Source organism: Protopterus annectens, chromosome 9.part0, assembly GCF_019279795.1.
Source record: "Protopterus annectens isolate FY-2018-M chromosome 9.part0, PAN1.0, whole genome shotgun sequence".
NCBI lineage: Eukaryota > Metazoa > Chordata > Ceratodontiformes > Protopteridae > Protopterus > Protopterus annectens.
Window position 1 is genome coordinate 174,105,629 of NC_056743.1, and position 16,705 is coordinate 174,122,333.

The 16,705-nt window shown below is 44.6% G+C and overlaps 1 protein-coding gene across 1 annotated transcript in view; it reads left to right on the forward strand.

Moving 5' to 3' along the window:
- Positions 1 to 16,705, forward strand: part of PPFIBP1 (PPFIA binding protein 1) — a 2,404,664-nt gene that overhangs the window by 625,698 nt on the left and 1,762,261 nt on the right. Inside the window, exon 9 of the mRNA XM_044082713.1 lies at positions 1,531 to 1,613. Coding sequence (XP_043938648.1) covers positions 1,531 to 1,613 — 83 coding nt within the window. The remainder of the gene's footprint in view (positions 1 to 1,530; positions 1,614 to 16,705) is intronic.

The window sequence follows — 16,705 nt, forward strand, 5'->3', positions numbered from 1 at the left end:
CCGTTGGGGAACATTTTTTCTTGCCTCAGCCGATGTCAGAACAAATTGAGAAAGTTAATAATTGTTTGTTTTGTGGTAAACAAATACCTCATAAGGACTTCCATTCTTATTGCCTCCCTTGCCTGGGCCCAGACCACGACGTCTCGGCCTGTGCTGCCTGTGCTTGCTTTAATAAGCGCGCACTCAGGTGCCGGGCAGAATTTGCAGAAGACTTTTTCGGCGAATCTTTCGCTTATATCATGCCGTCGGAACAACAGACAACTCAATCTACCAAAAAACGAAAGGACCGGGACCGACATCCTCGGCCCGCGTCCTCCACCGATACTCCTCCTAAATCCTCCGCGAGTGCTTCGGTCCCTTCGGAAGCGGTAATTCAACCGCTCCAGGCCGACGACACAGCGTTAACACATCCTTCAGTCTCGGAGTCTACACCGGTGCCGGTTGTTGATTTTCCTCCAGAAACCGAAGTTCTGGATCTACCCGACACCATTCCTGTGGACAAGGTTACTCCTGCACGTGGGCCAGCTTGGCCTCCTGTAGCCATGTCCATCAAGGCCTTTGCACGTGCTAAGGCCGCCAGCCAGGCCAAGGCCCATCCTAAACCTACTGCCCAGGCCCCTTCTTCTGATAAACAGATCATGTCTCTTGCTGCAGATCTTATTTCTCTTATCAGGGGGTCTCAGCCTCATCTAGACAGAGGTTCTCAGCCGACTGCAGAGAAAAGGCCCAGAACTGAGCAGGCCGACAACCTCTCTTCAGATGAAGCCTCTGGGGATTCTGAGCATTCAGATACCCAAGAAGAATCCTTCCAGGCCTATGAGGACTCTGATGCTGAGGAATTAATTCCCTCTGCCTCTCCTCCAGAGGATTTTTCATTCGGTGAAGTCCTACACTCTATGAGGGAGCATTTTAAATGGCAGGGTCAGGAATTCTCTGATTCCAGGAAAAGGCTACGTACCTTCCTCAAGCTACCCCAGCACAGACCTTTAGCTATCCCTCCAGTTATGGATGTCCTGGATGATGTTTTCTCCGACTCCAGTGCTAACCCTGATTCTCTCCCTCCTGCTCCTGTCAAGCCAGACAGATATTATAGGGTCCCTGACACCCACAAACATCTCTTTAAGGCCCATTCTGTGGATCTAGAAACTATTTCACAGGGCCCCAAGGGAGTGGCTACTTCCACAGCCAAGAATCCACTGCCAGCGGATAGGGAAGCTAGGTCCCTGGAGAGATGGGGTAAAAAAGTTTATACCTCTACCACCCTGGCCATGAGGTCACTTAACTGCCTTTTTCATATGTTTCAGTACCAGGATTTTTTACTGGATGATTTACAGAAAAAGCTAGCCTCTCCTGAGCCTATTGATAGAAAGGCATTGCAGGATCTAGTACATAACACTCAGCAGGTTAGCAATCATTTTCTTCAGTGTGGTTATGATGCATTGGAGGCTTCATGTAGGGCAGCTGTGAATGGGGCTGTTATACGTAGACATGCTTGGTTAAAAGAACAGCCACTGCCAGACCATGTTAAAGTAAAGTTACTTGATGCACCTCTGGAAAAACAGAAGCTTTTTGGTGCTAATGCACAAGATGTGTTGAAGTCCATTGAGGAAAAAGCTAAATCAATACAGACAGTCAAAGATTTCCTCCAGGTTCAGCCACCCAGATTCAGCAGGAATTGGCCTTCAAAGAATTGGTCCTTTCCAGACACTGACAAGTTTCAAAGGGGAAAAAACAGGCATGCCCGAGGTAGAGGGCAATACCGAGGCTCCTACAGTGGCCGCCAATGGCAACCACCAAATTAAAGAAGTGGCACAGGCAGTCCAGCTGCACCACAAGGACAACCACAATGACTTGACTTTCATACCGTCTACAAAGGCTCAAAGAGAAGCACCTTTGGGAGGAAAATTATCCTTATTCTCAAAAAACTGACATATCTTAACCAAGGACAACTGGATTCTGGATTTAATAGACAAAGGTTACAGATTCCACTTCCATACTTTACCAATAAGACAAGGCATGCCAAACCTGCCACTTCATCAAAGGGCAGAGGCACTTATTCAAGTTTCACAGCTGTTAAATATAAAAAAAAATAGAAAAGGTCTCTCCACAGGAACAAGGCCAGGGATTTTATTCAAGACTGTTCCTTGTTCCAAGAAAGGAAAACAAATGGAGGCCTATACTGGACTTGTCTACTCTAAATACTTATCTCATTGTGCCAAAGTTCAAAATGCTGACGTTGCAGCAACTCCTTCCCATGCTGGGCAAGGGGTCTTGGCTGGTCACTCTGGACCTCAAGGAGGCATACCTGCAGGTCCCAATCAGACAAAGCTGCAGAAGATACCTCAGATTTCTTGCAGGGACAGAGCATTATCAATTCTCAGCATTGCCGTTTGGCTCATCTACTGCACCCAGAGTGTTCACGAAATGCCTGGCATCAGTAGTGGCACACTGCAGACTCCGGGGGATTCAAATATACCCCTACCTGGACGACTGCCTCATACAAGCAGACAACAAACAAACCTTGATAGCAAACTTGGACTACGTCATTCAATTACTACAGGCCTTGGGATACACAGTCAGCATTCAGAAATCAAGACTTCTGCCATCCCAACAGATTATTTTCCTAGGAGCCAAGCTGGACACAAAAACACAAATGGCTTATCTCACAGAGGAAAAACAGCAGTTACCAGAGTACTTCAAAGGCCTAGCAAAGCTCTCCCAGCTGACTGCAAGGAAAATCCTGCAGGCCCTGGGGTTCATGGCATCTTGCATTCTTCTGATACCTTTGGCAAGACTTCGTATGAGAAAGCTGCAATGGTACTTAAAAAGCTTATGGTCCCAACACAGCCAAAGCCTAGAGGACGTAATCCCACTCATTCCATGTCTGCAAAGAGAATTTTTGTGGTGGGCTCAAACAAGTCAGTTAAACAAAGGCATGTCTTTCAACAAACCTCAAGCAGGTCAAATGATTACAACAGATGCCTCAGACCATGGATGGGGGGGGGGGGGCGCATATGGAGGGCAGATGCATTCAAGGTCAATGGACACCAAGAGAAAGGCATTTGCACATAAACCAAAAAGAGATGTTGGCAGTGATGCATGCAATCGAGACTTTCGAAAAATCACTTCAACAAGGACATTTGCTAATAAGGACAGACAACACCACTGTTATGTGGTATATAAAGGGAGGCACTCATTCTTATCCCCTCTGCAGACTAACTATGATTCTCTGGGAAAAATCCCTAAGTCTGAAGATACATTTGCAATCCTAGTTTGTGCCAGGCAAGGACAATGTACTGGCGGACAAGTTGAGCAGAAATTTCTTGGATCCACACGAATGGATGCTGCATCCTCACATTTTCTCACAAATAACAAGGACATGGGGAAGACCAGACATAGATTTGCTTCTCACATGAATCATCACCTGGAAAAGTTCTGTACAAGGACCCCCCATCCTCTAGCCTGGAAAACGGATGCTCTCTCCTTCAGCTGGAATTCCCTAACAATTTATGCATTCCCTCCTCTACCACTGCTGACCAAGGTGACACTGAAGATCAAAGCAGAACAACCAACAGGCATTTTGATAGCTCCAGACTGGCCAAGGCAGCACTGGTACCCATTGCTGTTGAGCATAACTCGGACCAAACCGTGGCCTCTGCCCCATGGCCTCTGCTTCTCACGCAACATGATTACAGGACTGTTCATCAAAACCTGAAAACATTGCATCTGACAGCCTGGAGGTTACCATAACTCCTTCCAATATCTCTCTTTCCAAAAAAGTTCAAGAGATCTTACTGGAAGCACGCAGACCTTCCACCAGAAAAACCTATTCAGCCAAGTGGAAGGGATTCATCATCTGGAATGCTAACAGGGGTCAGGATACAACATTATTGAGTATACCTCAGATATTGGAATACTTGGCAGAAATGTTTCATACTGGTCTCTCATACTCTTCCATAAAGATTCATGCCTCAAGCAATCTCAGCAAAATACAATTGTGATCCACCTGTGTTTTCACATCCTTTGCTAAGACAGTTCCTAAGAGGGATAAAGAATATCAAACCTCCCAGGAAACCACCAGTACCTGCATGGGACCTCAATTTTGTCTTGGAAAAATTAACTCTTCCTCCCTTTGAACCAGCAGCAACTTCAGAAATGCAATTTCTCTCATGGAAAACGGTTTTCCTATTGGCAATCACATCAGCAAGAAGAGTCTCGAGATACAGGCACTCATGGCAGTACCTCCTTTTCTCATTTTCATCAGGACAGAGTCTCTCTAAGAACCAATCCTTCATTCATGCCAAAAGTAATTTCCAGGGTGTCTCTAAATCAAGCCATTCACCTGCCTACTTTCTTCCCCAATCCTCAAAACAGGGGAAGCACTGCTGCATACTTTGGACATACACAGGCAACTACGCTACTACTTGGACAGAACTAAGGCCACCAGAAAGTCTGACCAACTGCTTGTAGCCTATGCTGCTGGAGTACAAGGAAAAGCAATCTCCAAACAAACAATTTCCAAATGGATTGGACACTGCATCAGATTCTGCTATTCTTTTCATGGAAAAGGTGTGCCAGCCAATATTAGGCCACACTCCACCAGAGCTATAGCCACATCCACAGCTTTCCTAAGAGGAGTGGCTACAAAGGACATTCTAGAGGCTGCTACATGGAGCTCCGTGCATACATTTACCAAGCACTACAACCTGCCTTTATATTCCAGATCCCGAGCAGGCTTTGCTTCGGCAGTCCTGCAGGGCATTTTAGCTACACCATCACTTTCTTAGTTCCAACCACCCCCAGCTTGGCTATGGTATTCAACCCGTATGTTATGACTGCAGTTGCATTCTTGAAGGACATAGTACAGTTTTGTACCTACCATAAGTGTAGATGTCCGATAGATATGCAACTGCAGTCGGATTTTCTCACCCTCCTACCCCTCTGCAACCTTCTTTATGGGTCCACTACCCCTATTCCTATTAGCTGGGGGTATCTCCTATGGTGTATCTGTTTATTACTGTTGTGCATGTCTGGAATTGCTTATCCATTCACCAAATTTAGCCTTCCTAGGAGGGCACCTGGCATCTGGGGCAAGAAACACTGAAGAAGATGGCGTCGGCCGATGCCTTTATACTCCAGCCGTTCTGACGTCGGAGAGGAGGCAACACCAGCCGACGCCGGACCCAGACTTTGGAATCCGGCTGACCGAGGGCTGCCTGAGGCAGGACAACCCATATGTTATGACTGCAGTTGCATATCTATCGGACATCTACATTTATGATAGGTACAAAACTGTACTTTTGAGAAGGATGTTATGATTGACCTTTCCAAAGGCTCTAGTTACAGTCAAAAAAAGACCTGCAGTGATGTAGCCATCAGGATTGGAAAAAGTGTTTGATCACTAAAAGAGCTGTGGAAGTGCTGAAGGAATTTGTGAAATCCATGGTATGCATTTTAGAGCAATCCATAGCAGTTAATATGCTTTAGAAGTTGCTTGTGCAGCAGTTTTTGTAGTATTTTTGTGATGGGACACAGATTAGAGATGAGTGTGTAATACTTCAGTTGTTTAAGGGATGTGACTGTGGGTAGTTTTAATTATGAATGCATGCTTGAGTTACTGGTGTGACAGATGCTGAGGTGAGAGAGACTAAACATGAGAGTAAGAGGTTTTGCAATTTTTGTTGCAGTAGGAAGAAGAATGGATGAAGCTTGGGAAGATTAAGAAGCAAGACTTTAGTTTGGTAGGGTGGTGGTTGTGAAAAGTGGAAGGTTACAGTATAGGAGGCTAAGGAAAACAGTTTGCTGTTGGTGTTCTCCTGTTCTTGAGTGGAAAGAGCTTGTGTAAGAACTTTGTCATGTCATAGTGGACTGTAGGTAGTGCATCCTGCATCACTGGCAAAGATTTTTCAAAGTTTTAGCTAGTCCATCTTTGGAAATCAACATTTTAAAATATGTAAATGTCATGGAGAAAAACTTAGGCAAAGTTCCTGCATCATTGGCAAATGTTGCTTGTGGTCAGGGGCTTGTGCATACCTGTGATGGCCACATTGGATGACCACACATGGAGTCAATCAGCACCTGCTACAAGGTGGGTTATCTTAATACTTTGCTCCGTAATGGGTTTGGCACCCCCTACAGGTTCTGTCCCACCATTTCTACCGTGTCTGAGTCTTTCAGGTCCTCCAAGCCAGTTACTCCTGAAGGGGCCTTACTGCTACTGCAAAATCACGTGACCACACTGGAAAAGTCTGTAACGACTCCCCCACATGGTCAGTAGAGGAAATTATCTTGACACTAATGCTGCCCCTTCCCATGACCAGCATCCCTGCCTGTATTCACCAGTAGCCCCTCATCCCCTCTTGTGTAAACGGCTGTGCCTGTGTGTTCTTTTCCACCTTCGCAAATTATGATGGCTGAGAATTTTACTATGCTGATTTCTTATGTGATGTATGTGGAGATGTGTGATGTGCACACTGACTTGACCATGCACTACTCACACTGACTGTACAGAACAGAGCATGCATCATCATATTCTGTGTGATTCTGCACTGTCATTTTGTAAATGTCAGGCCCAAAAGTGTTGGACTGGACATTACTGGTTTGCCTGCCCTACTGTGATCTTTGCATGATTGCATCTTTTGGGGAATGGTTGCAGCTCCTGGATGCTGTCTATCATCATTGTCAGCACTGGGGGGTGATGTGCTGGTGATGACGACCGGTCCTGCTGCTGTAAGTGTGAAGAGTCCAAGTAGCATAACTGGACTGCCCGCTATGAGGATCATATTGTGAAGCATGCAGTGTGCTACAAATACCTGACAGGTTGTGGCAGAGGCACCACCCCCACCCCGTACCCTTGATGTGTCCAGACAGTGGAACTGGGATTTCATCAGTCCTGAAAATGCACACTGTGATATTCTTGGCTTGGGAGTTGGCAGCTTTGTGGGTTCTGTATGGGGCTCATCACCCATGGCTGTAGGGGTGAATATCTGCATCACTTGAAACATAGTAAGGATATTTAGTTGAGGGATAGAATTGTGAGGTTAGACCTGTTTAAATATTTTTGTGGGTAATATATGGATGCACTGTTGTGCTTGCTGTTGCCTACTGGGTCGCCATGTGGGATTTCACCTGGTACTGCATGGCCCTGTATGATGACACCTTGCAAGAAGCGGTAATGCAGATGACTTGTATGCATATGTAGAAGTAGTGGGTCCTGCCATGGTGCTGTACAGTCACCAGGATTATGATCCCCTTTGTGTTGTACACTTCCTGGCAGTTTACTGAATTGTCCTTTCTATTGCTATAAGTGTCTCTGGACACAAGGTGCAGCCTTTATTGCTATGCTGGTGCTAGACTTGGTAGCAGTCATTCAAGTCTTGAAAGTTCTTCACTACCTTTGGACTTCGGCTCCTCTTCTAGTGGTTGCGAACAATTTCACAGTGATGTGGTACCTCAACAAACAAGGGGGCATGAGGTCTTGACCTCTTTGTCAATGGTAGCTTGGGAGCAGGCTTCTCAGTACTGTCGACTCTTTAGGGATCAAACATGCTGTCAGAGCAGAACATTGCGGCAGATTAAACAGATCCTGAGCAGACCCACATGAGCAGAGGCTCAAGGCAGTGGTTTTCCAGGACCTAGCCCATATGTGGGGAATGCTTCAAATAGATCTGTTCGCCTCTTTTCAGCACAGACAGCTTGAGAAATTCTGTTCCAAGCATCCTTGTAATTATGCTTGGAGGATAGATGCGTTCTTGTTCCCTTGGATGGGAATGTCCCTTTATGCGTTTCCGCCAATTCACAAGCTACTTCTGAAAGTCGTGCAATGCCAAAGATCATCGTGTTGACCCCCTATTGGCTCAGGTAGTAGTAGTCCATGTTAGTTGCATTGGCCAAGAGCAGTTACCACATCCTTCCTCACATACTGGATCTGCTCACACTATCCCAGGAACAGTTGGTGTACCGCAGTTTGGAGAAACTTTAATTGATAACCTAGGTGATTCAGTCTTGACTCTGTTAGGCACTCGTTTCATGTGTATGTGCAGCAGGTGTTAGGGGCCAGAAATCCTGCTGCTAGAAGATCTTATGTTTACAAGTGTATGAGGTTTTCTAAGTGGTGCCTAAATAGAATCCTGAGAGTCTATTGAGGTTAACATCCCTTTGTTCTTGAAATAGTTATGAGCTACTTCAGGATGGCTTATCATATGCATCCATTAAGGTACATTTAGCAGCCGTCTCTGCTTGTCTGCCAGTAGATCCTCCTCTTTTATGACTTTTGGTGAAACAGTTCATGAAAGAAGTATTACATATGAGACCCCCCCCCCTTGCAAGCAAATTCCTCATTCGAGGCCCTAAGTTATGTTCTTTAAAAACTGACCTTACCACCTTTTGAAATGCCAACTCATGCTGATATGTTTTTAAAGTGGAAAACTGTTGTGCTTATTGTTCTGACATCTGGAAGTTGAGTTTCTAAGCTGTAGGGTGTTAGGGTGGGATGACCTTACCTGATTTTCTAGTGAGATAGGCTTGTGTTACGCACTAATCTTTCATATTAAAAGTGGTCTCAGAATTCACTCAGAGTCTATCACTCTTCCTGTATTCTTAACAGAACCTAGGAATAAGGGAGAGAGGATGTTTCATGCGTTGGATATGCATAGGCAACTCCTGTATAGTCTTGACAGAACAAAGCCCTTTAGGAAGACCAAAAGGCTTTTTATTCCTATTTTTCTGGGGCATAAAAAGGTCAACCTGTATCTAAGCAATCCATTGTACCTTAGTTGCCCCCTGGCATTTTGTAACATCAACCTTGCAAGTGTGAATCGGGTCCAAATTAAGTGCATTCCACCAGGACTTTTTCCTCTTCTGTGATATATTGGAAAGGAGTGGACTCTAGTATAACTCTAGAGGCAGAAACTTGGTCTTCCATTTGTACTTTCACAAAGCACTGCAGACTGGATGCTTTTCTTGATCCATAGCAAGCTTTTTGAGGACTATTCTCCAGGGTGCTCCTGGACACTTATCCTTCCTCCTACCAGGTTGAGTAAGCTTTTGGAATCTACCCATATGCCAGTAAGGCAGTGTATATTTTTTTTTTAACATAGTACAGTTGTAGAAGTTCCTCTTATCTTTAACAGTAGATGTTTGCAAAACACACCAATTTGCTTGGCAGTACCCTCCCACTATCCCCTCCCCTTTGGTTGGGTGTATATAGTTGGCTGTGGGAGCTACTGTAGTGTTTTGGTTCAGCAACCTGTTTTGTTGTGTGTGTGTGTGTGGTTTTTGGTTTGTAACAATAGGTGTTAGCAATGCTTTCCTATTTGACCTTGGAAACTGGAAGTTTTCTGTCTGAGAGTGAATGACTGTCCTGGTCTTGGCAGGTAATTTGTTCACCCTCACAGGCAGGCAGTGGGAAGAATTCTGAACTTTGACACTGTCTGAGGACACTACTTCCCATCTGCTAGTAAGGCAGTGTGTTCTGCAAACATCAACTGTTATAGGTAAGTGGAATTTAAGTAACTACTTTCTTCAGCCTTAAAATGTGTGTTTTTTCTGGCAGAGTTCTTTAGCTGAGTGTGGTGGTCTTACTAATTATCAGTAAAGAAAATAAGGCCTGGTTTACAAGATTTTTTTCTACAGCCTTTGATTTTATGATAGATGTGGACGATTGGTGCCCAGTTTCAAGAAGCAGACATTTTAAGTGTGAATGTTACAGGGGACATAATTCTTTTTAGTTCTGCTAAGATTTTAGTGTGGTAGCTTTCACATAAACTTCACTGTTTTTTTTTTTTTTCATACTCAATAGTGTTCAGGTTATGTGGCTTACATTTTTTTTCCAATTTCATTTTTCAGTTTTTATCTCTAATTAGAACCAGCCATTTTAGTGCTTATTGTCCTAGCCAGATAGCCTTATGTTTCTGCCCACTGGCAGGGCAGTGTTCCATCATTTTAGGTAGGTAATTTTGGTGCAGCTTATTGGCAATTGTGTCATTACATGAAGAATTGTATACATGTACCACAAGACTGTTTGTGGGCCATGGTGATGGTTAGCAATCATTTCCTTGGCCATGTTGAAGGATTTTTCCCTATTGGTTTGGAAAAGGTTATGTGAAATGTGCTTCTGTTTCTGTGTATATCTCACCGGAGTTATACTTAGTGTCCATACATTGATCAGCTGCTTATGTTTAATAGTGATCTGGCTTTGTGATTTAATTACCCCTTTCCCTCACTAAGAGAGTATAATTCATGCACAAGTGGTACTTTGTCTTGTACCTGTCATCTATGTCTCAAAATGATCTGCTCCTCAGAAGTTTGAAAAGAATGGTAGAACATATGTTGTAACTATTTTATTTATTGATTTATATTGCAATCACATTAGCCAGTGTTGTGCAGCACTGACTACTTTGAACAAACTTTCTTCTGCAGTTTGTGATTTGTGTCAGTATTTTTCATCTCTTTCTTCTCTGGAAGTAAGTGAAGTGAGTCTTTGTGGTTTAATTAAAGTCTTTAGTGACTTTCTGTAGTGTTTAGCGCATGCAGGTTGCCGTACTTTTGTGGTGTATAAAAAAGGCCCGAGATTGGTTCTGAGTGGTTTTTGGCATAAAATGAGAAAAGTATGTTACTATCAATGTCTGAATCATTATTCAGCTATTTAATTTGGACAAAGAAGGTGAAATCAAAAATTACAGATGTCCTCAAATTTTTTATTTTTTTTTTGGAAAAGCAAGTAAACAAATTTTTAGGCATATTGGGCATCATTAAGTACTGTAGAGCCTAAATAAAAAACATGATGCTGTGCCATTCAGAATTCATTGTTTAATGGATGTCTGGATTTAGACATATGAATGAATTTTCCTTTTGTTGCATTTCCATGTGGTGATATTAAAAGTATATTGGTATAGTTTTCCCCTTAACATTTTTGACCTCTTCCAATTAATGTTTAAATGTGGTGCTATGTTGAGTGTAATATCTGATGCATTTGCTATGGTCTCAGTGACCCACTTTCTCAAAAATTTAAAGTAAGATATCTGCTTTTTCTCTGTTTCTACTGATAAATTATTTTCCTTGCACAGATGAAAACTATCAAAAGAAGCTCAAAGAGAAAAGTAAGATTTTGATCTTGTGTTGCTGGTATTTCTGAAGTGCTTCACTTGCACGTTGCTTTGCGCTTTTGGAGCGGTCTTGTTTGCATGTGTTTGTCAGAGGCTTTGCAGCAGCTATTCATATGCTCATATGTAAGTCTTGGTCATACTCTGTTCAGGAATTAAATATCTTGGGTAGGTTCCTTAAGTGTATGCATAAAATACCATTGTTTGCACATTTTTGAGGTATTTTGGTATCCATTAAAACAAGCAGCTCATAACATGTGCAACTGGAGTTTTTATATTTACTGGAAGTTCTCTGCATCCTGTAATAAAATACAGTTCAGTTTGTTAGCTAATCAGACAAAAAGAATCCTGAAAACATCTTGGGAGGGTTACTGTAGAATCCTGAAAACTTGCAACTTAGCAGGCTACCTGTTTTTTTCTCTGGCTAAGGAACAGGTATTTTACTAATATAGAATACTTTAGAAACATAGATGTGGATAATATACCATTTAATTTGTTCCTAAGAACCCTTTTTTGCAAAATGTCCTAGTAAATAATATGCCATCTTTTATTTTTTCCATTAGTAACTTTGAAGGTGACTGAATTAGACATAGCTGAGACTTATTTCATGTGAGAGGGTAGGATACTAATGGAGGATCTTGACCACACATTAAAAGGTTAGTGCGATTTGAGCAAGCCTCCATACTGCAGTTTTGGCCACTACTTGCTTTTTTTTTTTTTTTTTTTAAATAATAATGGTGTTTGTCCTGGCTGGTGATACATTTCTAGTTTGTTGCCAATGGTATATGTACTTCCATTTACAAAACATCACCATACTCAGACACCCTCTTCCTTTAGGTAGATCAGTCATCCACATTTTCATATTTTAAAGTTGGAATGCTGCATTTCATTTTGCCTGAATCTGTAATGTGAGTGGCCTGGCAAATTCTGAATATGTCATCTGTAATTCACAAACGTTATTTGGGTTGATGACTTGCGAAAATCTTTTTGTATTGTACTTGTGCTACCTGCTCTGTATTGACTGCCAGTAAAGCAGAAGACCATCTTCCAGGTTTACTAACTTTTATAGCCATGCATGGTCAGAGTTTCAGATTTCTTCATTTGCTTTGCTTAAACTTGATAATTTGCTGACATTCGTAAAGGCCAGGCCCATTTGCCAGGCTGTTTTCTATTGCTTGCGTGTAATGTAACCTTGTGCACCCTCTAAGAAAAGCACGGCAAGTAGTTTTCCTATAGGAACTGAAAACATCTGTGTTTAATAAGGATTTTTTTGTCATATTAACTTGTTTATTTACTGCTTAGTCAATTCTTGTAGAGTGTTTTATTAAACTATTATGGTTATATCATAACAGTGCAACTCATTTATGCACCCCTTAATGTTAGCTTCCTTTCTTTTAAAAGATGTCTGCCCTCTTTTAAATTCTTGGTGTTGTAGAGTAAAACAGAAAGTTGCTTCTAGCACTTTTTCAAGAAACATTACCTTTGCTGAAATTTCATATTGCAACTACTTTGTAGCTGGTACAAACCTTTGAAAAGACAATGTTAAGTATCTCGCCTTCGTTTCTTGCTTGTTGGGATTGGAGCCGACCCTCGGCTCCGACTCTGTCATCTTCTATAGCTCGAGAGCTGTTTACTGGCTCCAGGCTACCCCTTATCCCATGATGCCTAACGCTAGCTACCCAGATCTCGTTGGCCGCTTCACCTGCAAGGTTCGTTATTACTGGCTCAGGCTCTTGTAAGTTTATTATATTACTTTCCTAGCAAATTAGGGGTTCTTTTTTGATAGTTTAGACTTTTCGACATTGTCGTTAATTAGTTTGTTGTAGTTTTAGTGTTGTATTTTTCCCTTAGAACTCATTTAAGTTAGATAGTTCTTCCCCTCCCCATTTCCATTTTTCCTATCTCTACTTATAGTAGCGTTTTAGTTTTTTAGTTTTAGTCTTTCTCTTTTACTTCATAGGTAGCCGTTTAAGTTAGAGGCTTCCTATTTAAAAAAAAAAAAAAAAAAAAGAAAGAAAAAAACTTCTTGACTGTAGTTATTGTGTTTTTTGGTTAGCTTAGTGTTTGTAGACCTTGTTAGGCCCTTGGCCAAAAATCTTTCAGTGCAAGCTAGTTATATCTAAAGAATCCAAAGTTTCTGGATTCAAGAAGTGTGACTCATGCTGTCAGAAAATGTCTCTGACAGATGGGTACACTTCTTGCGTCTATTGCTTAGGCGCAGTGTACCTGCAGGACTCTTGTTCTGTATGCCACACATTCAGCCCAAAGGTTCTGCAGGAGTGCAAAAATAAGCTGATATTAAGGGGTCTTCTTAAGCCCCAGGATTCACCGGCCAAGGCTCAGCCAGTGAAATCTACTGACCAAATCGTCTGCTCCCGGCTCGGAGCTGTCATTGGCCCAAACATTACCAACTACTTCGGTTCCGGCCGGAACCGAGGAGACTGCCTCCCAGTCGGCTCCACCAGCATCTTCGGAGCCATCTCGGACCCACAAGAGACCGAGGTCCCCTTCTCTAGAGTCGATACATTTGGCCTCTCGGTCTCCACTGTTGCAGAGTGACCGCAGTCCTAGATCCCCCCACTCCTCTCGGTCCTCTAGACTCTCGGACCACAACGTGGAGAGAGTGGTAAGTAGGTTGTTGAAGTCGCAGGCACTGGCCAAAATGTTATCCAGCCCTCCTCAACAGGTGTCTGCTCCGCCCGGTTCCATCGATGTTCCTCCTCCGACTCCTCTGAGTTCAGATCCAGAGTTTGTTGGGGGTCGAATTGTGGAACCGTTGGCAACGATAACTATTTCCCCTTCGGTTCCGTCATTGGCTCAGATCCCCTCGATGGTGCCTTCTGTCGAGGGATCTGGGCGCCTAGACTCCCTCGTAGGCTCCGAGGGGACGAGTGGCATCGGACCCTAGTCCGACCCCATTCTCCCTCTCGGAGCTTCGGCACAGGTGAGCTCGGCTCCTACATCGGCCTCAGAGCCGTCCCCTTCGGTGCGGAGGAGGATTCCGGTTTCCACGGAGCCGCCTTTGCATCGTGGCAGGGATGCCTTCGATGTCATGAGGAGTGCACTGGCCCCTGAGTCAACACCACGTTCGACCCCACTGACTCCGTCCCCTGTAGTGCCTGCGTCAACCTCTGTCCCTCCTCCAGACCCCAAGTGTGGGGAACAGACTCTCCAGAGCACCCCACTGGGTGTTTCCTGTTCTTCCGAGGCCTCCCCTGATCATTCAGAGGAGGCCCCTCGGAAGAAGTGCAAGAGGAAACACATCGACTCCCCTGAGTCTGTCACTTTGGATACGGATTTGGATGAATCGGAAGGGTCCCCGAGATTCCCCTCTGAAGATGTTTCTTTTTCGGACATCCTAGAAATGCTTAGGCAGAGGGGGAACTGGACTGCCCTAGCCCCTACTGAAAACGAATCCGTATTCCTGGATGTGTTTGGTTCCCGCTCTTCCACCTCCTGGGTGTCTCAGTCCTTCGATCCACTAATGTCTGTGGTGGCTCGAAGGGGTTGGTCAGCCCCGGATACAGTGGAACCAACCCCGAGGATGGCCGGCAAGTTTATCACTGCACCCCCTGATAAACAGTTCCTTACCAAGGGTGTTCCCGATGATGCCATGGTAGTAGCAGCGACCACTAAAAAGGAATTGGCGGAAACGTCTTCCTCCGTCTATCCTCCTAACAAGGAGTCAAGGACTATGGACAGATATGGGAAGCGAATGTTTGCTTCAGCGACCTTTTCCATGAGGTCACTGAATTACTTATGCCATTTTACCAGGCTTCAGAGGGATCTCCTGAAAGAACTTGGAGATACCCTCCAGGATCCGTCAGCTGAAGGAGTTCAAGCTAAAGTAGCTTCTCAGCTGGCGACCCTTAATTCGGTAGTTAACTCCTCCATGAGGCTCATTTCCTATGCAGCCGATGGTGCGAGTAGAGCCGCAGGTACAGGCGTGGCCCTCAGGAGACGCGCATGGATGCAGCTGTGTAATTTTGCGGAGCCCTTTAGAGCATCATTCACCAACACCCCCTTTGACGGTTCATTTCTCTTCGGACCACAGGTGAAGGACACTCTCACTAGGTGTGAACAGGAAGGCAAGACTCTCTCTGCCGTGGGAGTCAATTTTTCCACACCTTCCAGACCGTATCCCAAAGGTCAGAAGAGTGGAAAAATGTGGTCTTGGAAATCCCAGGGAGCCTCGCCTGATGCACGTAGTGATTTTTCCTCCAGGGGCAGAGGAGGAAACAACAGACACCACCCTCGAAGCAGAGAGGGTCCTCAGAACCAGGGCAGCAGAGAATCTTTCTCTGACAAGCCCTTCCAGCATCCGTGAAGGGTTGCCCAGCTGCCCGCCTCTGGAGGCAGTCAGGGGAAGACTTTCCCTGTACCCAAAAGCCTGGCAAAACATTACGCGAGACAAATGGGTACACTCAGTCATCCAGGAGGTCCCGGCAGACCAACTCGGATCCGGAACTTACTCAAGGTTCTTTTTGGTACCAAAAAAGACGGGACTGGAGACCAATTTTGGATCTCAGCAGACTAAACAAGTCTGTTCAAAGAACAAGGTTTCGGATGGTCACGCTACAGTCCATTCTACCCTTTTTCAGTCAGGACAATTGGATGTGCTCGATAGATCTCCAGGATGCGTACTATCACATCAAGATGGACAGGCGCTCCAGGAGATTCCTTCGCTTCCGGCTGGGAGCCAGTCATTATCAGTTCAGAGCTCTGCCCTTTGGTGTCACCACAGCCCCCAGGGTGTTCACCAAATGTGTGGCAGTGGTCATGGCTCACCTGAGGCGTCAAGGATTCCAGGTGTTTCCTTATCTAGACTGGCTCCTTACTGCTACTACCAGGCATCAACTCCTTCAAGCCAGGGACTATACAATCGCAATTTGTGCCCAGTTAGGCATTACTATAAATTTTGAAAAATCTGCCTTGTTGCCCTGTCAATCTGTTACCTATATAGGAGCAGATCTAGATACAAAAAGTATGTCCGCAAGGCTACCGCCGGACAGGGTGGCCACGATTCGGCAGCAAGTTCATATCCTCATGCAATGCAAAAGGGTACAAGTCCGGTTGGTCCTTCAAACTCTGGGTTCTATGGCGGTAGCAATTCTTCTGATACGTCTGGCCCGGTTTCACATGAGAATCCTTCAGTGGCTTCTCTTCACACACTGGTCCTTTCAACAGCTCCCCATATCTCACATGATCATGATTACAGAAACTTGCAAAAGACACCTTTCCTGGTGGATGGTCTCCCCACTAGTGTCTCAGGGCAGACCATTCATCTAACCCCCTCCGGTTGCCACAGTGACCACGGATGCCTTACTGATAGGGTGGGGGGGGGGCATTATCGGGGCAGGACAGTCCAAGGCACTTGGCAGCCTCACAAGTACCATCTGCACATAAATATCTTGGAGATGAGAGTCGTGCTACTAGCGTTGCAAGCACTTCAGGACTCCCTCCCTGCAATTCAAACGGACAACATGTCAGTAGTGTGGTACATCAACAAGCAGGGCAGAACCAGGTCCAACCCCCATATGTCGAGAAGCACTCAGACTCTGGCAGTGGGCGATTTCCTCCCAACGATTTCTGATTGCGATGCA